The sequence below is a fragment of the Acanthochromis polyacanthus genome, chromosome 7, assembly GCF_021347895.1.
Source record: "Acanthochromis polyacanthus isolate Apoly-LR-REF ecotype Palm Island chromosome 7, KAUST_Apoly_ChrSc, whole genome shotgun sequence".
Lineage (NCBI taxonomy): Eukaryota > Metazoa > Chordata > Actinopteri > Pomacentridae > Acanthochromis > Acanthochromis polyacanthus.
Window position 1 is genome coordinate 1069052 of NC_067119.1, and position 26427 is coordinate 1095478.

At 42.4% G+C, this 26427-nt stretch overlaps 1 protein-coding gene across 9 annotated transcripts; it reads left to right on the plus strand.

Moving 5' to 3' along the window:
• On the plus strand, positions 1-26260 carry LOC110966754 (far upstream element-binding protein 3-like). Of its 9 annotated transcripts, none has more exons than XM_051950474.1 (19): positions 1-152; positions 7385-7493; positions 8431-8461; positions 8687-8733; positions 9901-9972; positions 10123-10180; positions 10679-10841; positions 11576-11674; positions 12664-12765; positions 12842-12944; positions 14259-14359; positions 14471-14609; positions 18763-18923; positions 19054-19124; positions 19339-19424; positions 21056-21124; positions 22519-22590; positions 23248-23348; positions 23435-26260. In XM_051950474.1, exons 1-19 carry the CDS (start codon positions 60-62, stop codon positions 23441-23443), a joined length of 1686 nt encoding a protein of 561 aa, XP_051806434.1. In that variant the 5' UTR covers positions 1-59; the 3' UTR covers positions 23444-26260. The 9 variants fall into 9 exon arrangements, with proteins under 9 accessions (XP_051806434.1, XP_051806432.1, XP_051806431.1 ...); XM_051950472.1 differs by having other exon boundaries at positions 2-152; positions 8684-8733; XM_051950471.1 differs by having other exon boundaries at positions 3-152; positions 8428-8461.
• The last annotated feature ends 167 nt before the right edge of the window (positions 26261-26427 follow it).

Below are 26427 nucleotides of genomic sequence, written 5' to 3' on the forward strand. Positions count from 1 at the left end.
GCTTCAGCTCCATTAGCATCAGGAGCTAATCCTGCTAACGGCTAGCGGCTAGTGGCGCTATGATGGCGGAGCTGGTGCAGGGACAGGCCTCGATGAACCAGCCGGGGCTGAAGTCTGACGGCCTGGCCGATGTCTTACAGAGGGCCCGGCAGGTAACAACCACACTGGGGCTCGGCTCGCACCCTCTCCAGGCCGAACCGGGCTGTTTGGGTCGAGCCGAAGCACTTTTATTCGAACTGTTGTGCCGCCACCGCTCCGAACTTCGGCGCTCCGTCAACTCACACTCACAGTTAGCATGCTAACTAGCCTCGGAAAGCGGTCCGGAGTTGGACTCGGGACGCTCCGCCGCGGGCCGACACGGTCCGGGAGTTAGTTCGGGGACAGTTTGTGGAGCTGTCACCCCGGAGGGAACGCAGCGGGACCCGGCGGGGGGAGGCGGCGGAGAGCGGCGGCGGGGGGAGCGGGGCAGAAGTTTGGCCACACGTGTCACTGAGGCTGGGGCAACCTGTTGGTGCCGAGGGGCAGAAACACGGCGGAAAAAGCCCCGAACCGGACTCGGGGGGCGAGACTTTTTGTTTGTGTCCCCCCACCCCGGCCCGGTTGGAGCTCACGTGGAGCCGGACCCCCTCCGCCTATAGCCTGTTTACTGTAAGTTAGAAAGTAGGCTCGTTATGCAACAGCCCCACATAGGGCAGGAGGTGTGTCGGTCCACGGGTCCCACCAGAACCCGCTGCCTGGTCCCGGAGGCTCCGAGCTGCTGCTGTCACTCACTGAGCTGGTCCAGAACCTTCAGAACCAGGCGAGGAAAGTCTGACTGCACTCACCTGGTGGAGTCTGACTTTACTCACCTGGTTCTGGTGGTTCTGGTGGAGCCGGATCCACCTGGACCCGGCTCCACCAGAACCAGCGGAAGCTGCTCTGTAGACACACACCAGAAAAACTGAAGATTTGAAAACTTTTTTTAGACATTTCAGCTCCAAAATTCACCTAAAAACATCACAAACTTCACAGCTTTCCACCTGTTACAAATTGAAATGTGATTAAAGTTAAACTTTACAGCAACAAACAGCTCAGAATATTATTAATGTCGTCCAGTGTTTAGGACTGTTTCCTCTGAGGTTATTAAAAACCTGAACCAGGATTGTAGGAAACGTTTTGGAAACCTTTTCTATGTTTCGGCTCTGAAATTCACCCAAAAAACATCAGAAAACACCGGCTGTACGCCTGGTACAAACCGAAATGTCAATAAAGTTAAACTTTACGATGACGAACAGCTCAGAAATAATACTAATGTCGTCCAGGTTTTAGCTCATCGCTTCCAGCTGTTTAGGAGTTTTTCCTCTGAGTTAATTGTTGGTAAAAAACTGACTAAACTCCTTTATTACCTGCTCCGGGTCGTGGATTATAACCAATTCTTCTGTTGGTTATGCTGTCTTCTTATGTTGGTTTCCACCTTCCAAAGAGTCCCTGCAGCTCCTGTGTTACGACTGAACTGCAGTTTTGGAAACTTTTTTTTACATTTCCGCTCTGAAATTCACCCAAAAAGCCGTCGCAGAGAGCAGAGGTAGTTCGCAAAACACCTACTTCCGTTACAAACCGAAGCGGCAAAGTTAAACTTTACAGTGACAAAATGAGAGATTAGATTCATGACAGTCATTCTTTTCCTCTAAATACTAACAGGAACTGAAGGTCATCTTGTTGCTTCCAGCTGTTTAGGACTGTTTCCTCTGAGGTCATTAAAAACCTGCAGCAGGATCCACATGAGAGTTTATTAGAAGCTGCATCTAAACTCGTAACGTCTCGTCTTTTTGTGGTTGTTTTGCATTTATGTTGTCACTTATTCCTGATTGTTAAAAAAGGACTAAATAAAAACACTAAATGACCACAAAAAGAGAAGAGAAACCCTGAAACGGCACCGAAGAAATCTGGCTAACGTCTGACGCTGCAGGTTTTTAACAAACTCAGCAACTGGAAGCAACAAACTAAAATCTGGATCACTTTACTATTAATCTGACTTGGAGACGGCAAAGTCTGGTTTTGTTTTGGGCTAAACCTGGTTCAGGTTTTTAACAAACTCAGAGGAAAAACTGGTCAACAGCTGGAAACAACAAACTGAATTTAAAACACATTCTTCTGAATCGCACCCCGTTTTTATCGCTGCGGACATGTCAGCTGGTGTTTTATTCTCTTCAAACTGTGTCTTTTGCTCTCTGGGATGTTTTTTAGATCCGTATTGGAGCTGAAATGTGGAGAAGGTTTCTAAATCACTTCAGACATCTCAAAGTTTTCCACGTCTGTCCGTTAGCGTCGCTGCTTTTAGCTCAGACTGTGTTTAAAGTGAAACGTTTTCAGTCCAACGGTAAAACTGAGACTTGTACAGGACAGGAAGCATCCTGACAGATTGTTATTGCGAGTTTTACTTTTCTATTCCAGTAGAGTCCAGTTTTTTATTTTCAGTAATTTGTCCTAACTTTTTTAACTTTTTCATCAGACACTGAATTTCTCTGATTGCGTGGTTTGGTTTTCTGAGTAATATCCATAAAAAAGTTCCTTCAGCACAGTAATAAAGTTCAGTCTTATCTTCTAGACAATAATAAAAATCAGTGAACACAGACTTTCCTCCTGTTTATCAGGATGGCTAACCGGTTAGTTTAGGAGCTGCAGGTTGACACGAAAGGACTACAAAATTACCACAAACAGACAGAAAACTACAAAATACCCACAAACTGAGACAAAAAGCTACAAAATGCTGCAGGTTTTTAGTGAACTCAGAGGAAACAGTCCTAAACAGCTGGAAGCAACAAGCTGACCTTCACTTCCTGTTAGTATTTAGTGGAAAAATCCCAAAATACTTTCTTTTTCAATGAGTAGTCTGAAGCACGGTGGCGGCAGCATCGTTATTCGTGGATAACTTCCTGGGTAACGGTGGTAGTGTATGAGGTGAAGATGCTTCACTACTCGTCCTGATCGATGTTCTGATGATCAGATGTTCTGAAGTGGTTTCAGTTTAATAGCAGTTTCTGCATTAGTTTTCCCTGAAGTAAAGCTGAAGCTCTGATTGGTTGGTGCTTCCTATTATCATGTCGGCCATGTTTGGGTCATATTCTGGTTAGTTGTTCGTCTCTACGTCCAACAGAGTGAGACCTCCTGTCCAGCGTCGGTCCAATATCTCTGCTGTGAACTTTTATTTGAGGATGTTTGTAGTTTTTGTGTTGTTTCCTCACTGGTGCGTCACATTTTTGTCTTTTTGTGTTTCTGTTGTAGTTCTGTGTCACATTTAGGTTGTTTTCATCTTTTTCTGGTCGGTTTGGTGACTTTTTAGCCGTCAAACATGTTTTTGTAGTTAAGAGTCACAGTTTGGTTGTTTCAGTGTGTTCATCTTTTTATACAACTGTTGTGTCCTCATCCTGTAGATGTTCTATCTCCATGTTTCCTCTCTACTCTGCTCATCATCTGTAGAAGATGTTTCTCCATGCTGGATGGATCTCCAGCCACTAGCTCCTCTGTTCCCTGGTTGTTCTTCTTCTTATTGTTCCTCCAGCTGCTCTGGTTCTGAGTTCCTGCAGCACTTCAACCTGAACTCGTCTCTGCATGAAGCAGAACGTTTGTGTTCCTCATGAACCGAATCCTGCAGCAAAGTTTCTTCGGTCTCCTGGTTAAAAGTAACAAATGCAGTTGTTTTGGCACAGTGAGTGTGTTTATGTGTGTTTATGTGTGTTTACAGGTGTTTACAGGTGTGTACAGGTGTGTACAGGTGTGTTTACGGGTGTGTACAGAAGCATTCAGATGTGTACCGATGTGTATAGGTGTGTGTAAAGGTGCTTGCAGATGTGTACAATTGCGTTCAGGTGTGTTTACGGGTGTTTACAGGTGTGTACAAATGTTTACAGGTGTGTTTACGGGTGTTTACAGGTGTGTACAAATGTTTACAGGTGTGTTTACGGGTGTTTACAGGTGTGTACAAATGTTTACAGGTGTGTTTATGGGTGTTTACAGGTGTGTACAAATGTTTACAGGTGTGTTTATGGGTGTTTACAGGTGTGTACAAATGTTTACAGGTGTGTTTATGGGTGTTTACAGGTGTGTACAAATGTTTACAGGTGCGTTCAGCTGCAGCAGACCAAGCTGTCGTGTGTCGCTGAGCTGCACACTTTACTCTTTATCTTGGAAACGTTCAAGGTTTCAGCTGTGTGTGTGAGCTAGCAGCTAACTGCTAATACATGTGGAGCAGCTGCTGACTTTACTGTCAACAGACAGACGAGAAAAACCAGAACATGAAACGTTGCGTCAACGTTCTGCTGACGTTAGACTGGATCTGCTGGAGGAACCTGGGTTCAGAATGTCGAGTTCTGCAGAGCTGCAGGTCAGGAAACCCAGACGTTCTGTTTGACACACAGGTTTAATCAGAAAAAATGACAACAAATGACAAAATGGAGACAACAAGGGAGACTGAGAGGAAAACCAATGAGATAAACGGAGCAGAGGAGCAGGTTGTTGGAGATCCATCCAGCATGGAGGAACATCTACTGATGATGAGCAGAGAGGAAACATGGAGATAGAGAAACATCTACAGAAGGAGGAGACAACGGGAGATGAAAATGAGCTAAAAACTACAAAAATGGAGACAGAAAAACCAAACAGCAGAACGGAGGTCAGCTTCTTCAGAGGCTATAAAACTGTTAACGGTTAGATGTGTTTTAGAGAGTCAGACGTTTGGTTCCTGAAGTAAGATGCTTTTACTTTATGTGGTTCTTGCTGTTCTGTACTAGAAGCTTGTTTTCTCTCTCCTTCCTGGTGTTTCATGTGTTTTATGATCATGGTTTAAATCTCTAAAGTGGAGGACATGTTAGTGTTCCTCGTTATTACATTTAGTCCCACGGTTTTCAAAAACGTTCAGAAAATGAGACTAATTTCTGTTAGCTTGGAGCACTTTTTGTGGTTCTTTGTGTCTAGTTTTGGTCATTTATTTGTCTTGTTTTCATGTTTTTCTTGTTTTTGTAATTTTTTGTGTTATTTTTGTACTTGTGTCTTATTTGTGTAATTTTTGTCTTATTTTTTTCAAATTTTGTCTTATTTTTGTAGTTTTTTTAAATCTTATGTTTGTCATTTTTCGTTGTTTTTGTCTCATTTTGTCATTTTTTGCCTTGTTTTTCTCACTTAATGTCTTATTTTTGTCATATTTTTGTCTTATTTTTGTAGTTTTTTTTAATCTTATTTTTGTCATATTTGGTTGTTTTTATCTCATTTTGTGTCTTTTTTTTGCTTGTTTTTCTCACTTAAAGTCTTATTTTTGTCTTATTTGGTTGTTTTTGTCTAATTTTGCGTCTCATTGTGGTTATTTAAAGATATTCCTGACTGGCTGGTTGGACGGTTCTGGGTCGTTGTTTTGGAATGATACCGTAGAGCTCAGTGAGTTTCTGCTGTGGGAACATGTGCAGTTGTACGTGATCCCAGCTATCTGGTATCTGTTGGTCATGTCTGAGTCTGCAGCAGGAACTCTGCAGCCTTATTAGGAATCCAGTTGGTTGCAGTGAGGAGGAGGAAACAACAGTCTGATGTTAAACTGTCTGCTGAGGCCTCCACCGCCACACTCACTGCAGTTTGTTGTTGATCTTTGCTCTGGTTCTGGTGCTAAATTCAGATCCGTTTAAAACCCTCAAACTGTCATGACTTCTGTAGTTTTCATAGAGTTGATGTATCATCACATTTGGTCCACACTGACTTGTTGACTCTGGTCTGTTAGTCTTGATGCAGGACTTGGGATTGTGTATCCGGACTTTTGTACTTGATGACCTTGATCGACTTGTGTTGACCTGGACTGGACTTGTGACTGGACCTTAGACTAGTTGGTCCCTTTTTAACTTCATTTGTGAGACTTGGCAGTTTTTAACTTGGAATTTGACTAGGGACATGTTGGGTTTGCTTTTTAATTGACTTGGGATTAGTAGTCTTCACACGTGACTTGGAACTTGTTGGTCTTTGCTTTGAGCTTGACTTGGGACACGATAGCCTTTACATGGGACTTGACTCGAAGCTTTACTTGGAGTTTTACTAGGAACATGTTGGACATTATCTTTCAGTTGACTTTGGACTTGTTGGTCTTTTGTGGGTCCTGTTGGTCTTTACTTGGTTCTTGACTTGGACTTTTTGGTCTTTACTAAAAAGTTGTTGGTCTTGACTCTAGACCTGATTGAGGTCTTACCTGTGTTGACCTGGACTCTGTCTTTACTTGGAACTTGACTGTAGACCTGTTGTAGATCTGGAACTTGGCTGTAGACCTGTTGTAGATCTGGAACTTGACTGTAGTCCTGTTGTAGATCTGGAACTTGACTGTAGTCCTGTTGTAGATCTGGAACTTGACTGTAGTCCTGTTGTAGATCTGGAACTTGACTGTAGACCTGTTGTAGATCTGGAACTTGGCTGTAGACCTGTTGTAGATCTGGAACTTGACTGTAGACCTGTTGTAGATCTGGAACTTGGCTGTAGACCTGTTGTAGATCTGGAACTTGACTGTAGACCTGTTGTAGATCTGGAACTTGACTGTAGTCCTGTTGTAGATCTGGAACTTGGCTGTAGACCTGTTGTAGATCTGGAACTTGGCTGTAGACCTGTTGTAGATCTGGAACTTGACTGTAGACCTGTTGTAGATCTGGAACTTGACTGTAGTCCTGTTGTAGATCTGGAACTTGACTGTAGACCTGTTGTAGATCTGGAACTTGGCTGTAGACCTGTTGTAGATCTGGAACTTGGCTGTAGTCCTGTTGTAGATCTGGAACTTGGCTGTAGTCCTGTTGTAGATCTGGAACTTGGCTGTAGACCTGTTGTAGATCTGGAACTTGACTGTAGACCTGTTGTAGATCTGGAACTTGACTGTAGTCCTGTTGTAGATCTGGAACTTGACTGTAGTCCTGTTGTAGATCTGGAACTTGGCTGTAGTCCTGTTGTAGATCTGGAACTTGACTGTAGTCCTGTTGTAGATCTGGAACTTGGCTGTAGACCCGTTGTAGATCTGGAACTTGACTGTAGTCCTGTTGTAGATCTGGAACTTGGCTGTAGACCTGTTGTAGATCTGGAACTTGACTGTAGTCCTGTTGTAGATCTGGAACTTGACTGTAGACCTGTTGTAGATCTGGAACTTGACTGTAGACCTGTTGTAGATCTGGAACTTGACTGTAGTCCTGTTGTAGATCTGGAACTTGACTGTAGACCTGTTGTAGATCTGGAACTTGACTGTAGACCTGTTGTAGATCTGGAACTTGGCTTTTCCGATGCCGGTTTAGACTCAGGATTTGACCTGTTTGTCGTGACCTGAAACCGTACTTGCTTACCTGACCAGGTGTTTGTTCTGATCCAGGTGTGACAGCTGTTTCTACCTGTGTTTCAGATGGTGGGGAAGATGGGAGGAGAAGCCATGTCCCACCTCAATAGCTCCTCAGGAAGTGTTGAGCCTTCGCTGTACTACCCCGGACAGAAGAGACCCGGAGAGGACGGAGGTAAGGACTGCTGCAAGTGTGAGGGTGTTGAACCTGAACTACATCCTGTCTTAACTTCAGTCTGTGAAGCTAGAATATTTAGCCAACAACCCAAGAACCTGAAACCTGAACTATAACTTGTCTTATAATGAATCTTCAAAGCTAAAATGTTGAACCTGAACTACATGCTGTCTGACCTTTAGCATCTGGTGCTAGAATGTTTAATCTAGACCGTGTCCTGCATTTAGTCTCTGGGGTTAGAATGTTTAACCGACACTCCAACAACCTATAACCTGAACTACCAGTCTAACCTTTGGGATCTGGAATCAGAATGTAGAACCTAAACTGTCTCACCTTTAGTCTCTGAAGTTACAATGTTGAACCTAAACTACAATGTCTTACCCCTGGTGTCTGGAGTTAGAACATTTAACCTGAACTACATCCTGTCTAACCTTTAGACTGTGGAGCTAGAATATTTACCAAACAGCCCAAGAACCTAGAACCTGAACTACATCTACAACCTGTCTGACCTTTAGTCTCTGAAGTTAGTTTTTAAATCTGAACTACATTGTGTCTCACCTTTAGTCTCTAGAACTAGAATATTTACCCGACAGCCCACGAACCAAGGACCTGAACTACAATTTGTTTCACCTCTAGTCTCTGGGGTTGGAATGTTTCACCTTCAATCGTAGAACCTGTACTACCTGTCTAACCTTTAGGATCTGAAATCAGAATGTAGAACTGGAACCGTCCCACCTTTAGTCTTTGGAGTTACGGTGTTTAACCTGAACTACAACCCGTCCAACCTTTAGTCTCTGGAGTTAGAACGTTCACCTACAGACCTAAACCCTCGCCCTTGAGTGTCCGCCCCACAGCCCTCATTTAGTGATCTATTTAGAACATGTCAGCAGCTCCTTCAGCCTCGCTCTGTCTAATTGGGGTTTTTGTCTCCCAGTAGGTAACCAGCTCGCAGCCATGGGCCATCAAAGGTACAGCAGCACTCCTTATTGATCAGACACTCAGCACATAATGATGCCGCTCAGCTTCATATTCCCGTTTGCAAATAGAGGCGAGTGTGTGGAGGTGTGATAAGTGTTATAGATCCGTCCTCCTGCGGGCCGCATCAACATAATCACTTATCGACGCACATACTCGCCGTGGTTGTGGGTCTGTGTGTGAGCGGGGTGCTAATGTGTGTGTTTGTGTTGCAGCAGGGTAATCACAGAGGATTACAAGGTTCCTGACAGAATGGTGGGCTTCAGTGAGTATCACCTCCCAGACCGTTCGTCTTCCATCCACCAGAACCTCGTCTAGAACCATGGATCAGTCAGTTCAGGGAACACAGTTCTCCATCTCAGCTTTTGTTCACTTTTCTTCTGTGGTGTTTGGCCTCCGTCTCATGTTCAGTAGCTTTGTATGGCCTTGATCTTATTCTGGGAAGATTCAGAATCATTTTCAACACCATTTTGAACAAATTTTAAGTCATTCTGCACAAATGTTGAGTCATTTTAGATAGATGGTAATAATTTTGGACGTTTCAGTTTGGAAGAGCAAAAAACTGGAACCTTGTCTGGTCAAACTTTTACTCATCCGATTCTACTGATGTTAGAGCCTCAACAGTTGGAGAAATGTGGACCACAGACTGGATTTAGTAGAAACATGGATTCATCCATAGATATACACTGACAGGAACTTTATGGAGACACGAGACCAGCCTGGATTGGGGGTTTTGCACTTGTTTTCCATTTTCAAAGGCCAATATTAGTGATTTTAGTTGTTTTAGACAATTTTGAGTATTTTTGCATAAGTTTCCAGTTATCTTGGACTAATTTTGAGTCACTTTACACACGTTTGAAGTCATTCTTGACTAATTCTGAGTAATTTTCTTGTAGTTTTCTTGTAGTTTTGCTTCACTTTTAGGTTTTTTGTGGTTGTTTTGGTGAAAGATTTGGTTGTTGATCTTTCTGTGGTTGAAGAGTTGGTCAGAGAGCTGCAGAACTTTGTGCTTTTGACAGACTCTGGTTTGAGCGCAGAGTTTATTTTTTGAAAATTTTAAAATTAGGCGTGTCGATTAAAGGGATGTTGCATAAATGTCTTTATTTTAGGCTCAGATTTGGTTCATTTATCCACAGTCACACAAGACCGTCAGCAGGAAGTTGAAAATATTCTGTATTTAGAGTTTCTAGCCGATGAAATGTGTGATTTTGGCAATTTTATTTAAAGATAACACCCCAAAACATTTGTACCTAAACAGGAACGCTGCATTTTACTCAGAACATTTCATTTAAATGAACCTTGGTCACTTCAGTCAGAAACATTTACATCTGAGTTAGAACTTCACACGATCCTCAGACTGGAACCTTAAGTCTTAAATTCTTCTGCTGTGGAACATTTGAGATGATCTCATTTCGTCTCTGTTCTTCTCCAGTTATCGGCAGAGGAGGAGAACAGATCACCAGGATCCAGCTGGAGTCGGGTTGTAAGATCCAGATCGCTGCTGGTGAGTTTAGACGTCAAGGATCTGGACAAGGAACCTAAAACTTCTGTCCAGGACCGTAGATCTTCTGTAACAGCCTGTTCAGCTGCATTCAGCTTCCTTCTGGTTCTAAAAGCCCGTTGTGTTGATGTTTGTCCATGCGTGTGTTTGCAGACAGTGGAGGTCTGATGGAGAGGCCATGTTCCCTGACTGGAACTCCAGAGAGCATTGAGTGAGTTCTTTAGACAGTCAAACAGAATATTACTGATTTCATTTTACATGTTTAACGTGTTTGAGAAGATCTTCAGCTTTTCTTTGTTGTATCAGAAAGCTGCACTACAGATTTCAGTTTTTAGAAGTTTATGAAGTAGAAGATGCTGTTAAAGATTAAACTCTACGGTTTGTTGTCCCCTTAGAAGACAAAACAAATCGTCTAGTCGTGACTTCTTGTCGTGCTTCAAGTCATTTTAATTAATTTATTTAATTTCATGGAAGTCCAAAGATTAAAGAAAACTTTGAAGTTCTGTGAAGCTTCTTCTCTTCCATTAATCATGTCATGACCAGGAGATTTGCCGGTTGACTATTTGGAGGGCCTGAACCACAGGTTAAGAACCTCTGGAAGAACATTTCAAATTGAAGTCAAAACAAAGAGAAAAACGAGACATTAATGAGTGACTGATGGAGAAAATGTTAACCAGATCCTGACAGCAGTCGCTCACCGTGTTCTCAGGCAGGCGAAGCGGCTGCTGGTCCAGATCGTGGATCGCTGTAGAAATGGCCCCGGTTTCCATGGCGACGGGGAGGGCGGGGCCTCGGTGCAGGAGATGCTGATCCCGGCCAGCAAAGTGGGGCTGGTGATTGGCCGGGGAGGAGACACCATCAAACAGCTGCAGGTGGAGTACCACAGAAGGAAGGTTGAAGGTTCTAGACAAGGTAGCAAGGTGGAAGGTCGGTTAAAGACTGTAGACAAGGTGAGGTTCTAGATAAGATAACAGGGTGCTAGCTATGTTAGCTAAAAGATTGTAAACTAAGTTAGGTTCTAGATATGATAACGGGGTGTTATGTCAGGTTAAAGGTTCTAGATGAGGTAGCAAGGTGTAAGGTCTGTTAAAGAATGTCAACTAGTTTAGGTTCTAGATAAGATAACAGGGTGTTTGTTATGTCAGGTAAAAGAATGAATACAATGCGAGGTTCTAGATAAGATAACATTTATGACAGATGAAAGATTCTAGGCCAGGTAGAAGGTTCTAGCTTGGGGCGCAGGTTTGAGTTAAGGTCTCTAAGTTTTAGCTCAGTCAGTACGTTCTATGTCGAGTGAAAAGGTGTACGTTGGGTTCTAGAAAAGGCTGTAACTTAAATTAGGTTCTAGATCAAGTCTCAGGTTCAGGATGATTAGAAATGATTTTAGCCCGGGTTAAAGATCGTAGGTCAGTCAGAAGGTAGCAAGCTTTTAGCTGACGGAGTAAGTTCTACCTGAGGTTAAACAGGCTTAAGTTGGTTTGGGTCCAAAGTTAAGTCCCATACGTTCTAACAGGTGCCGTAGTAACCAGATCATCAGTGTTCTCCACCTTCCACTGTGTTTTCATGTTGTGGCTGATCCGTGGTGGGTTCTGTTCTGTTTGTTCAGGAGCGAGCCGGGGTGAAGATGATGATGATCCAGGACGGTCCGATGCCGACGGGAGCCGACAAACCTCTTCGCATCTCTGGAGACCCATACAAAGTGCAGGTACTTTCACTACTCTCTGGGGAACCATACGTTCTGCAGGATTGGTTTAGGTGTTATTCTACAGGTTTGTTCTTGTTTCGGGTCCAAATAGCAGCTGATTAGAGTGTCAATCAGTAGTTCTAGACTTTCCTACTCTGAACCTCTCAGCTCCAGAACCTTTAGTTCCAACCGTAGACATGAATCTTCAAAACAAAACAATACTTCTGTTAGAAATACTCCAATTTAGGTTAAAGTCTCTAGGTCGGGTAGAATGTCATAGATCATTGGTAGTTCTAGATAAAAAAATGGGAAAAAGTTTGTAAGTCATGTGAAAAGTTTCTGTATTCATGTTTAATATCACAGGTCAAGTATTTGGTTCTCGAGCAGACAAATGTTTATTACAGTTCGTAGGTCAGGTAGAGGGTTCTACATTCAATGCCGTGTTTTTGCTTGAGTTACACCTTCTTGGTCAGGTAAAAGGTTCTGATGTTTTACCAGACGGTTCTAGATTAGGCTGGAGGTTTGAACTTGGGTTACAGGTTTTAGGTCGAGTAAAAGGTTCTAGATTAAGCAGGTTTTAGTATTGGTCACAGGTTCTAGGTTGAAGGTTCTAGTTCTAGTGAAGAACTTTTTGCTCATATTGAAGGTTCCAGATCAGGTAACATTTTTTTTTTAGCTCAGATGAGGTTCTAGATCAGACCTCACAAATATACAGTTTTTCCTTGAAATTGTTCTTAAAGGTTTTTGGACAACATTGAAGCTCTGGGGAACGAGATGTTTCAGGTTTGTTCAACAGAACTTTGTAGATTCATTCAGTGTTTGATTGGATCTTCTCATGAGAACCAGATGGGTAGAACATCACTAAATGTAACCACAGGTGGACCCTGAAACTGGTCTGGAACAGTTTGAGGAGGGAACCCAAAGTGTTCTGAAGAGTCTAGAACTCATCGGTTCTTCCAGAGCAACATCTTTTAAGTTGAATCTAACCCTGGTTCTACGTTCTCCTCCAGGCGGCCCGGGAGCTGGTGTTGGAGGTGATCCGGGAGAAAGACGGAGATTTCAGGTCGGGACGTAACGACTTCAGCGCCCGACTGGGGGGAGCCAGCCTGGACGTACGACATGAACAAACAAACGCACCTCAGATATCTGTCATAGAACAGAGGTTCACGTCTGGTTCTCTGTCTCCAGGTTCCAGTTCCACGGTTCGCTGTTGGCATCGTGATCGGCAGAAACGGAGAAATGATCAAGAAGATCCAGAACGATGCTGGAGTCCGAATCCAGTTTAAAGCAGGTCTGTTTACACCAGTGTAATCCAGAATAAACTAATCCATTTATTTAACTAGAATCCAGATTAAAACACGTCTGTTTACATGTCTTTAGTCCATTTATGTAACTATAATCCAGTTTAGAGCAATCAATCAATCAATCAATCTTTATTTATAAAGCCCTTTTCATGCCAGGGAGCAGCTCAAAGTGCTTTACATAAAACAATACAACAATTAAAAGCACTTAATACAAGAGATATAAAAACAAACACGCACACACATACAAATACACATAAACACACACTCACACAAACTCAGGAATTAAGAACACCTGAGGAAACGCTGTCTCACACAGTGGGGAAAACACCAGAGAATAAGGAACAGAGTAACATGGAAAAAATAGGATATATAAATAAAAGCAATACAAAATTAAGATAAGTAAGTAAAAGGATATATAAATAAAAATACATAGGATATATAAATAAAAGCAATAAGAGCAATAAAAATTAAGATAAATAAATACAAAGAATAAAAGACTTCAGACCGGACTGAAGCCGACGTAAAAAAGTAAAAACACGATAAATAAATAACACAAGTAGCTAAAACCAGACTAAAAGGTTAAAATAATAAACAAATAAATAAATATAGTTTAATCAAAGAGCAGATCTGTTTACATCAGTTTAATCCAGATTAAACTAGTCCATTTATGTAACTATGATCCAGATTAAAGCATATCTGTTTAGATAAATTTAATCCAGGTTAAACTAGTCCATTTATTTAACTCTAACCCAGTTTGCAGCTGTTCTGTTAACTCGGATTAAACTGGTCTGTTTACACCTGTTTTTATCTGTTGCCTGCTGTAATTAAATCAGCATTAACCACATTAAACCTTGTCTGTTTGCATCAGTTTAATCCAGATTAAAGTGACCCATTAGTGTGTTACACCAGAATGACTCACATTAAGGACTTTTCTTTGATCAATCTGATGTGTTCTCCAATCATAAACCAGTCTGTTTACTGTAATATGGTTTTAATGCTGGTTTATTTGATAGTAATGCTATTTAAGAGTAGTTTAAAACCAGCCTGTTTATGCCGAAATAATATATTTTCTGACTGGTGTGTTAACAGCAGGAGAACCAGATGAAACCAGTTTCTTTAGGCCAGATCATTTTTCTGGTCGTATGAATTAAACTGGGCTGACAGAACAAATAACCAACAATACTAACAATAAATAAAACAGCTCGGTGCAGACGAGGCGAGGAAAGGTGTGTGTGTGGACAGGTGTGGTGCAGGTAAAGGAGGACTGTGATGTAATCCAGATTAAAACCCATGTTCTTCAGATGACGGCATCAGTCCGGAGCGTGTTGCCATGGTGATGGGTCAGCCGGACCGCTGTCAGCACGCTGTCCACCTCATCAACGAGCTCATCCAGACCGCTCAGGTAGCCAATCAGAGTCCTTTCATCCTGACCTGAACCTGGTTCTGACCTAAGCCCTCCAGCAGAACCAGCACAGAACCCATCCACGTCTGATTGAATGTTCTGTCGCTGCAGGAGCGGGATGGTTTTGGCTCCGCCCTGCGAGGTGGGCGGGTCAGAGGGCGAGGCGAATGGACGATGGGCTCACCTGGTCCTCTTCAGGAAGTCACCTACACCATCCCTGCTGACAAGTGTGGCCTGGTCATCGGTAAAGGTAGGAGAGAAGAACCTCAGAGATGATAGCGGACCCAAGTAAACGTCTGACAGAACCTGGTGACCGGGGTTCCAATGGATCTGATTGGCCGTTAGTGATGATGTCACACCAGAGGTCATCATTACATGAGCAACATGTGGGGCATTAAACCAGTTTACACCAGAATATCCACCATCAGACTGGTCTCTATCAGAGCTAGATCTCCATGGCGACTGATGCTAAAGCTAGAGCTCCATGGTGACTGATGCTACAGTTCTACAATTCTACAGTTTCATTTAGCAGACACTTTTGTCCAAAGCGACGTACAACACAAGCAAGAATTCAGACATAAGGAAAAACCTGTAGGAAGTGCAAAAAGTGCAGAAAGTGTGATTGGTCAAAGGTGATGCCATCAAGTTGCAGAAGAATTGCCCCCCCCCCCCCCCCCCCTTTTTTTTTTTAGAGGTATGGTAACTGATGCTAAAGCTAGATCTCCATGGTAACTGATGCTAAAGCGACATCTCCATGGTAACTGATGCTAAAGCTAGATCTCCATGGTAACTGATGCTAAAGCGACATCTCCATGGTAACTGATGCTAAAGCTAGATCTCCATGGTAACTGATGCTATGGAGCTAACCTGGACACCAATTTGTGGCGTTCTGTTCCCTTTCCGTTTGATTGTGTCCTTCAGTCTTCCTCCTATAGACATTTAACTGATTACATCGTTACTCTCTCTACAGTGAGAGGGTTTTATCTGTTGTCTGTTAGTTTGTGGATCATTGTGTGTCGTCTTTAAGTTGTTTTGTGTCTCTTTAAGACAGGTTTGTCTCTGTGGCGATTTTGTGTTTTGTTTTGTCGTTATCTGTTTAGTTTGTAGTTGTTTTGTCCTCATGTTTTACATATTTAACTATTTCCATTTTTTTCAAGCTCTACAAGTCCAGTGGGACACTTTTATTTCTCTGGTCTTTCATCTTATGGCTTCTTTATGTCTTTTCGGGCTTTTTCTTCTCTTTGTCATTTTGTGTTTCTTTGTGGTGGTTTTATGTCCTCCTTCTGTAGATGTTTTTCTGTCTCCATGTTTCCTCTCTACTCTGATCATCTGTAGAAGATGATTCACCATGCTGGATGGATCTCCAACTACTTCCTCCTCTGTTCTCTGGTTCAGCTGCATTTATTTACTCATCCAGTAGCTTTGGTTTTACTCTCTCTCTTGTCGTCTCTATTTTGTCATTTTTTGTCTTGGTTTGTCTTATTTTTGTCTTATTTAGTCATTTTTGCCTAATTTCTGTCATTTTGTGTCTTTTCTCATTATGCGCCTTATTTTCTCTAGTATTTGTCATGTTGTGTCTGATTGTGGTCATTTAATGCATCTTTGTGACAGTTTAATCTCTTTGAATCACTTAGTGTCTGTTTTTGTTGTGGTTTTCCGTCATATTTTGTGTCTCTTTGTGGTGGTTTTGTCTCTGTGTACTGTAGATATAAGTGTAGAAAGATGTTTCACTGTGTTGACAGGAAGCTGAAAGTCTGATCAGTGTTTGTTTTTATGGTTTCTGCTGGATAATTAGTGTAATTTTGGTGATAATATTATAAAAAGAGACCCAACAAATCCAAAGATTGCCTTTGAGCAGGTCTGGTCACCAAATCTAAACCATCTGTGCTGTATTCAGGAACAGTTTATTGGAGGATTCAGAATTCAGTTGAAGCAGCAGCAGGTTTCCTGAAGGTGGGTTTGGTTGCAGACGTCAGCAGCAGGACAGGTTGACCTGAGCAGCTCAGAGTCAACACATTTCATCATGTCCAGCGCCATCCTGCCGTCTGTCTGCTGGTTAATGTTTGTCTGCTGCTGGTTTACTAACTGTGCATCCACCGCCTGCTTTATCGCCTCGGCAAACAACCCGACGCCATTTCTGGGGCCGCAGACGTTAAAATGGTTGCAGTCTAATTTCTGTTGCATCAGATTTGGCCGAACTTGTAGTTTCTCTCTGAATACTGCATGACCCATGAGCCGCAGCAACATTTCCCAGTAGGGCTGAAGCTTCTGGTTATTCTCACACCTAAATATGTTAATATGGTTTTTACTTCAATAGTTTTACCATTAAAATGTAAAAAAACAAAACTGTGAAACTTGGGTTCAAAGTGTCTCCTAAGTTTTTGGTAGAGTTTGTCTGATAAGAGCTATAAATTTATCACAATCATGTGATCATGTCGTGTTCACGTGTTGGTTACAGTGACGCCGTGCTGCTATCTCACAATGATACAGAAAGTTTTTTAAAAATCTGTGGATTCAGACTGTAACGACAAAAACGAGACACAAAACGACAAAAACGGAACACGAAATGACAAAAACGAGACACAAAATGACAAAAACGAGACACGAAATGACAAAAACGAGACACAAAATGACAAAAACGAGACACAAAATGACAAAAACGAGACACGAAATGACAAAAACGAGACACAAAATGACAAAAACGAGACACAAAATGACAAAAACGAGACACGAAATGACAAACGAGACACGAAACGACAAAAACGAGACACGGAACAGAAATCTTTAACAAATCCATGGATACGGACTATAAGCTGCATCACTGCCAAAATCTAATCACTTTGTCCTTGTGTCATTTCTGACCTTCACTGAAAATTTCATCCAAATCCATTGGTCTGTTTTAAAGTAATGTTGCAGACAGACAGACAGACGGACGTCACATAGCTCCATCATTCCTTGATGGAGAATAACTGTGAATGGTTCGGTTTGTTTAATGGGCGGTTTTGTGATTGTTATTTAGTGTTTTTGTTTTTGGTTGTTGATGCTGAGGGGGTTTTCAGTGGGAGCGATGTAGCGGTTAAGCTAGCAGCGGGAAGTTAATGGACTCAACTGAAGCTGCGTTGTTTGTGTAAATCAGAAAGATTTCTCATCAAATGAATGTCCATGATGAAACATGGCTGCATCAGCTTAATGGAAAAGTCCACTGTGTTTAATTTTTGTTAACAAATAATCAGTTATTGATTGATATCGCAGCCAGTTATCAGCCGTGCTTGTGAGAAAATGTGCTGTAGATTGGCTGTAGTACTTTGCTGTACTTCTTACTGTTTAATAAGCAGTCAGTGTTGACTGTACAAAGACTGTCAATGTTCAAATCCTTATAGTAAAATGAGCAGTTTTGTGATTGTCCTGTTTGAACTGGATTTGCGTGGTGGTTTAGATTAGCCACCATGACAGAATCCTGTAGTGATTCTCATTTTTCTTCTGTTCTGTTGTGGTGCTTTTGTTGTCATCCTATAGATGTTTAACTGTTTACATCTTTACTATGTCTACAGTGAGAGGGTCTTATATGCTTTCTGTTAGCCTGTATATCTGTAGATTCTCAGTCATCAGGTCATGGTGTTCGTAGGAGCTTCAGTAGAAACCAGCTGGACTTCTCTGGTAGGTTCTTGAAGACGATTCACCTCTCAGAAAGGTACACGTTCTCTGAGCTACCTGGTTTATCCTGCTGGTAGTGTATGTTTGTCTCAAAGATGAAGCCATACAAGTCTAAGTACACACAGCCGGTACAGTGACCTGGGAATGGCTCTTTAGATCAGTTATCAGTTCCATCAACTTCTTGAAGACTAAGACTTAAAATGTCTTTAGGAACCTACTGGAGAAGTCTAGTTCCTTTAAGTTCGTGAAGACTAAGAGGTGAAACATCTTCAAGAACCTACCAGGTCAGTCCAGTTCCTTCAAGTTCTTGAAGACTAAGAGGTGAAACGTCTTCAAGAACCGACCAGGTAAGTCCAGTTCCTTAAAGTTCTTGAAGACTAAGAGGTAAAACGTCTGAAAGAACATACCAGAGAAGTCCAGTTGGTTTCTTCTGAAGCTCCTACGGTCATTGTATGTCGTCTTTAAGTTGTTTTGCGTCTCTTTCAGACTGTGTCGTCTCTCTGTGGGAATGTTTTGTCTTGTTTTTGTCACTATCTGCCTTGTCTGTGATCACATCTTAGTTGTTTCAACGTGTCCATCTTTGTTTTGTAATAATGACCTCTGACCAGTGTTGTTTGGATAGAGATGAACCAGAGTTCTGTGTTGTAAAGTAACTGAACGTCTTGATTTACATAAACGTGTTTGAAAAACCAGAGGATTCAGAGCCGCTAACTCCTGGATGCTAAAGATGCACTTCGGTGTTTCTGCAGGTGGAGAAACCATAAAGAGTATTAACCAGCAGTCTGGAGCTCATGTGGAGCTGCAGAGGAACCCTCCACCCTCCACCGACCCCAACACCAGGGTCTTCACCATCAGAGGCACCGCCCAGCAGATGGACCTTGCCCGCCAGCTTATAGATGACAAGATCGGGGTATGTAAAACAAACGCACCTCAGACAGGTTTAAACCACTGATGGTCTGTTGGTCTGGAGGTCTAAATGGCAGAGTTTACTTTACTTAATTGATTCTGAGACCAGACTGTCCTCTCCTGGCCTCCTGCAGGGTTCAGGGATCATGAGTAACGGAGGGTTTGGCTTCAGTCCCTTCACCCAGGGTCCTGCTGCTCACCAGAAGTAAGGAAACGTCCTCATGTCCTCTGGTGGTCGGAGCTCCGACTGTCTGATAATGACGTCAGACTCTCGTAAAGTTCCTGATCAGTTTTTTTATAAAAGTCTATGAAAGTTAGTCCAAACGAAGAACGTTCTGTCTGGTCTGTTTGATACGGTGAAGGTAGATTTATGAAGATGAAATATAAAACTATCACCCACCAGATGTTTGTTTCTCCAGCTGTGGCAGCGGGCAGACCTTCCTGACCGGAGTTTGGGGAAATACCTACCAGACCAGCTGGCAGAACCCTGGACAGCAAGACCCTGGTACCACAACACACACACTAGATACACAACACACACACCAGATACACAACACACACACGAGACACTGCAGACAGACATTGTTCCATCATGGATCCTGTTGGTCTCCATCAGTCTGAACATCTGGACGCTAAAGTTTACCTCCTTGTTTAGTCAAAACATATTGTCTAATCTCATGGACTAAAATCTCCATCCTGGTCTCCTCAGACCAAAGAACCTTCCAGGGTCTACTGCTGGGAAACATCCCCATTTCATGATGCTTCCACCGCCGTGCTTCACATCATGATGCTTCCACCACCGTGCTTCACAGTGGGATGGTGTGTTTGTGATGGTGTTCAGTGTTTGGTATCAAACATATCATCTAGTCTGATGGACATAAAGCTCCATCCTGGTCTTCTCAGACCAAAGAACCTTCTTCCAGGTGTCTTCAGAGTCTCCATGTCTTCTGGTGAACTCTAGTCCACATTTAATTGGAGATTTTTCCATCAGAGTCTTTCTCTTTGTCTCCATGAAGCTTTGACTGGTGAAGAACAGACAGCAGTTGTTGGATGAACAGTCTGAAGCTGGAACTCCTTCAGAGGAGGAGTCATAGAGTCTTGGTGGCCTCCCTCTCTAGTCTCTTTCTCCTTCAGAGGAGTCATTGGCATAATGTAGGAAACATCTTGAAATAAACATGATAGGTTAATTTGCCATGAGGGCAGGTGATGGTCACACTCACAAAGAAAAAAAATTGCATGAAGCTTAAGTAATGACGCCATGGTTGTTTGGTGTCATTTTTGAGCGGATTTGCAGACAAAAAAGAAAAAGGAAAGGAAAAAAATAAAGGAATCTTGGTGGCCTCCCTCTTTGGTCTCTTCCTCCTTCAGAGGAGTCAGAGTCTTGGTGGCCTCCCTCTCTAGTCTCTCAGGTCTTGAGGATGTCCTGCTCTAGTCACATTTATTCATGTTCCATCTTCCTTCCATTTCTTAATGATGGATTTCACTGGACTCCAGGAGATCTTCAGGAACTTTAAATGTTCTTGTATCGTCCTGACTGAAGCTTTTTGACAACCTTTCCTCAGAGTTTCTTGGTTCTTCAGTCTTCTTGGTGTAGTTCTATCCAGTAGTTCTGAGTATTCTCTCCATAGCTATAAATATTTAACTGTTTCTATATTTACAATCTCTATAACCTGGGAGAAGATTTTCTCTGGTTTCTGTTGTTTTCAGTCTCGTTCGGGTTGTTTTATTTGTCCTCATGGTCAGTGTGTTTCTCGTTTTTTAAAATTTTGTGACATTTTGTATCCTCTTGTGTCTGGTTTTTGTCATTTTGTCTTGTATTTGTTGTATCTAGTCTAGATTGTTTTTCTCACTGTTTGGAGCCTTACATGAGTCAGGACAGTCACATTGGATCATCCTTTGAGCGTTTTGCCCTGAACAAGGACTGTCAGGTGTAGAGTTTGTCAGCTGTGAACCTGAACACTCAGAACCAGTCTGTTGGGACTCTATGATTTACTCTACCTATGATTCTCTGAGGAAACATCAGACTGGTTTTACTTTGTGAGTCGCAGAGTCCCAACGTTGGTTCACACAAACGCACAGGTGTAAACACAAAATGAATTCTGTGAGTTCAGCTTCCGTTTGTGTGTCTGTGTGTAGGTCACAGTGTGGCTCAGACAGGACAGATGGACTACTCTAAAGCATGGGAGCAGTACTATAAGAAGCTAGGCAAGTCCTCACATCTACACACTCACTAGGATTCACAACGTACAGCTGCTCTGGTTTGTCTGTTCTTTTGTTTTTCTGTTTTGTCTCATTGATTATTGGTGATCAAACAAGACTGATAATATTTGGAACTAGAATGCATTCATCATACATTAACAGCAGATGCTAGCATTCAGAAACGGGTTACTTCATTAGTAGGGATCAACATACAGGGGGTCCTCGGTTTACGGCGGCCTCGACCTACAGCGTTTCATCGTTTCGTGGAACTAGTTGATGATCAGAGCGGATGAATAAGTCATCACGTGGCGCTATCAGACGGCTTTGTTTCCATTCTCTGGTTGTACTCCATCTACATTCACTAACTTTTTGTCCTTCATTATGGCTCCCAGCGTAAGTCAGACTCTTCTGATGCTTGGAAGAAAAGAAAAGCCGTCTCCATAGAAGTGAAATTAGACAGAATAAAACATTGGGAACAGAAACACCGACCAACATGGGTCAAGTTGTAAAAACAGGTCAACATATTCTGTTATGTTCTTGTAAAATGATTCATACATGCATGGAAGTTGTTGGTATTCATGAAGAACTGATCATATAGTGACGGCTTTGGCTACATTTTCGCTGGAGGTCCAACTTGTGGCAAAAAGCGACTTATTTTGATCCGTCGGAACGGAACTCCGATGTACGTCAAGAACCAACTGTAACTGAATAGGAACAAGTGATGATGTCAGAGTCACATGATGCTAGGATATTCTCTGTTCACTGATTGATCGATGGAGATCAATAACAATTTGTCTTCTGCAGTGTCTGAGTTTTCTTCATCTGTCACTTTTATTTTCCACTTTTTGAAGCAATATTATTGACCGCATTTCAGTCTAATCTGTTGCTGCCTCCTAGCTTAGCTGCTAGCCGTTAGCATAGCATTAGCCACAGTGAAAGCAGCTAGCATCCTGATTGGTGGAGAAGTTTGTGCTTCCTGTTCAGTTTCTGCAGGTTGTTTCTCTGCAGTCACTCAGAACAGAGTTCAAGTGAATCCAACTAATCAAGCGTTAGCTGCCGGCTAAGACATACAGCTCTCAGTGTTAGCATTAGCCTAGTGCTGTCAGCAGAATCCGTTCCAGCTGCTCTGACCCCAACAAGTGAGTTCTTCAGGTTAAACTGAGTAGGATTTTATTATAGCTCCATTCTGATAATTACACTCTGTGTGTAAACAATAGCTGTCAGTGATTGGCTGTTACTGTAACATGTAAAAGCCAATCAGATGGGGCCGTGGGGGGGAGTTTTACTGACACCACAGAGTGACATCAGAGCAGGTTGAGGTTGTTTTCAGGCTCTTTGGAGGAAGAAATGAAGCTTTTTAAGGTGCAGGAAGTGAAGGTTTGTGATGTTTGTGTTTGCAGGTCAGCAGAACCAGCCTCAGAGCTTGATGACAGACTACAGTAAGGCCTGGGAGGACTACTACAAGAAACAGAGTGAGACACCTGAACACCAGCATGTTGTAAATATGTCTGTAGATTCTCAGTTATCAGGTCATGGTGACCGTAGGACTTCTCTAGTAGGAGGTGAAACATCTTCAAGAACCTACCAGAGAAGTCACAAAGTCAACAACCGCTGGTTTCTACACTATGATTAGCATGTTGTAAAGATTCCCAGTCATCCAGGTCATGGTAACCGTCTAAATCAACTTCTCTAGGAGGTTCTGAAAGACTTCAAGAACCTCAGGTCATGTAGATCATTGTAACGTTTCACCTCACAGAGAGGTGAAGATTAGCATGTTGCAAAGGTTCTAATCCACCACAATGGCATGAATCCCAGGTCTGTGTCTAGCTACAGGCCAGGTAACACACCTGAGCCTCAGTATGGTGACTTTGGGTTGATGAGACGCTGATTTACAGTGAATTTGACACCAGAGAGGCCAACAGAAGCTGCTAGGAAACTAAAAAAGAAGGAAAAGCACCTCAGGAGTCTGAAATTATCATCTAGCAGCTGTAGCTCATCAAATATCACGTTTCTACACAAAATCTATCTTGTTTCAAGTTTGTGTTTATGCTCCAGTGACACGTTTGACCTCAGTCGTCTGTTCTGATGATGTAATGAGTGATGTAATGAGGTGGAACTGGTTGTGTTAGCAGGCCAGTCGTCCCAGCAGAGTTCGGTGCCAGACTACACTGCAGCGTTAGCAGAATACTACAGACAGCAGCCCTACCTGTGGAACCCCGCCCAGATACAGGTAACTCACCTGAGGCTGCACCTGCCACCGCTTTCTGCTGTTCACTGATTGGTCAAACACACTGATGTCATTTCCTGTCCCTCCAGGATCACTAGAGGCTCCTCCCCTCGCCGGCGAAGGCCTCGGATGGTCGTCAACGGCAACCGAATCGGGGTTTCCTAGCAACGCTCTGCCGCTTCCTCCTTCCTTTTTGTAGAGAAAAACTAAGGATTAACTGAAAAATCACGAACTCTTTTCTTTCTGTTTTTTAACCTTACAAAGTCGATATTTTGTCGGGCCGATTTTTTTGGACTAGCCTCTGGTCTCTCCACATGTAGACCTGGTTTTTCTTTTTGTTTTATTTTTTATCAAACTTGAACTTAAAGATGTATCAGTGTGGCTTTGAACAGAACAAATCCAGTATAATCTATATTTTGTCTAGTTTTATTTTCCGATAAGAAAACGGTATAAGGCTTAGCAGTCTTGAGTAAGAAAATCAGATATTATTATTATTATTTTGTTTATGATAATGTTTTAAAGCATGCGTCAGATTGTGTGTGTTGACTCTCAGTTATTTTTGTTTTTTATTTTGGCATAGAAATATTTTAATAGCGTCGGATGGAAATGTAATGTTTTACCGTCAGAGACTGTTTTTTGTACTAAATCTGTGCTCGCTGGGTCTGTTTGTTCTAATTTTACCTGTTTAGTCGCCATCTTGGAGGTGCAATGACGCGTTTCTTGTTTTCTTTTGGTTTGATGATAGTTCTTATTCCTGTATCTCTATAGTGATTTCTTTAGGTTTTATGATGTATTGATGAATAAATGACGATTTATATTGTGTTTGTCTAAAGCCAGATCTCTCTGTGGTCAAACACTTCCTCACAGGGTTTAACCTCCAGCTGACACCACGTTTTCCCGCCTCCACTTTCGTTACGAAAAGGCGGGAAATTGCTATTTTCTTACAGTGAAACTTTATTATTGTTGTTGTAACCTAGTTCTGCATTTCTGCTTTGCCGTTTTTTTTTTCTTTTGTGGGAGAAATGTTCAGAGCTGAAGAATGAAGTTAAAGAATCTATTAGCAGTGTGTTAGCCTAACTAACGTGTTGGCTAAATGTGCTAGTTCGCTGATTGATGTTTGTTAGCAGAAAGGTGTGCGTTACCTCAGCTGTGGGTTAGCTGAATGAATGTTTCTGTTAGCTGCAAGCTGTGCTTTATTAGCTGAGTGGTGCCTGATAGCTGAATGCTAACAGAAAAGATGTGCTGTCTGGAACTTATGCTAGGCGTTGAATGTTGGTGTTTTTTACTGAATATACATGTGACATATGTTAAGCTCAATGAACTTGGTGACTGACCTGTTAGTTTGTCTGGTGTATAGCCATTAGCTAACTTGTGCGCTAACTTGGTGATCTGCTGCACTCAGCTAAATCAAACAGACCGTAAATAGTGAGAGAAATCTTTCATTCCATCATACTTTTTACCAAACTGGAGACAAAATAGCTACAAAGATCTTGTGCTGGTGTTAGCAGCGAAATATTAGCATTAATTCAATCAGTTCTACTAATTAATCTAAATTTGACTTCCTCACAAATTATCTAGTTTAACTAGCATCAAATAACAAATAAGCCTCCGAGAGTTTAGCATTGGCTGAGTGTTCGTTGGTAAGACATAGAGAAAACGGTGTATTGTAGCTACATAGAGCTGAATCTGACTTACAAATGTTAGCTGAATGTGTTAGCATTGTGTTTTTTGGCAGAAGATTGCGTTAGCTAACTGAGCATTGTGTTTGCTCGCTGAGTGTTGTTTTGTTGGCTCAACATTGTGTTAGCTAACTGAGCATTGTGTTTGCTAGCTGAACATTGTTACCTGAGCATTGTGTTTGCTAGCGTTGTTTGCTAGCTGAACGTTGTATTTGTTAGCTTGGCATTGCGCTTGCTAGCGTTGTCCTTGCTCACGCTGTTTGGTATCTGAGGGTTGTGCTTGCTAGTGCTGTGTTTGCTAGCGTTGTTTGCTAGCCCTGTGTTTGCTAGTGTTGTGTTTGCTAGCTTTCCGTGTCGGACCACAGAGAGGTTTGTCTTGCTGAGGGACTTCTGGCTGTTGTTGAGTTGAATTTGGAATCAGTGGTTCTGCTTCTTGTGTGCGTGACGATGATGATGATCATAATTATGATAATAATGCGTTCTCCTATTTGGTGGTCTATTTAAATCTGTTTATCCTCTTCTGAATATTCAGTTTGTCAGTGAGATGATGGTTTGTGTAAATTTCCACTCTCTGGCGGGTGCTCTCCAGTTAAAAATGTTCTTTGTTATCCTGTTAAAAATGATATTGTTTAATTCACATGTTGTGTCTAACCGATTTGCAAAGAGAAGCTGAGTATGTGTTATTTTCTCAAGACTGCTAGGCTAACTGTCTCTATCTCCTCTCCGTGTTTGTCTGTCCGTTTAGTCGCCGCTACGCTAACAAGCTGCCGTTCAACACGCCTGTAACCGGACCGTGTGATTCCAGATGTGTTGAAGATCTGCGGCTTGTTAGCGTAGCGGCTAGCAGGGAGAAGAGCTGTAGTGAAGGGCTTAAAATGCCCCCAGATGTATTAAAACCACCGGGTCGATACTGGCCGGGTCCGGTTCCAGGCCTCGCCGAGCCTCCCAACGTCCCAGAACCAGGACCGGACCCGGCCGTCCACTCTGGCTTAGATCTTCCTAGTCCTGAGCCCCGGTCCTTCAGGGGGCGGGGAGCTTTTGGTTTCATGGTTTCTGTTGTTTTTCTAATGGACACACGTCCAAACTGTAACCTGCAGATTTTTCTATTAGATTCTATTGACAGATAGAGTTGTGTATGAACCCGAGCCACGAGACTGTCGGTGGCCGAGGATGAGGAGGGTGATGATGATGATGATGATTAACATGAGGGCTAATAAACAGGCTCATTCTTTCTGACTGCTGTGTCGTTGTCTCTGGATGCAGGTAATTGGTGCTAAACGCTGCTGACAGAATAAATGCAGACTCATATTTGTAGCCCTGAATAAAAGGACTATAGCGCCCCCTAGTCACCAAATGCCACTAAGCCCAGCTTACATGGCTGCACACTTTTGGCAAAGTTGGTG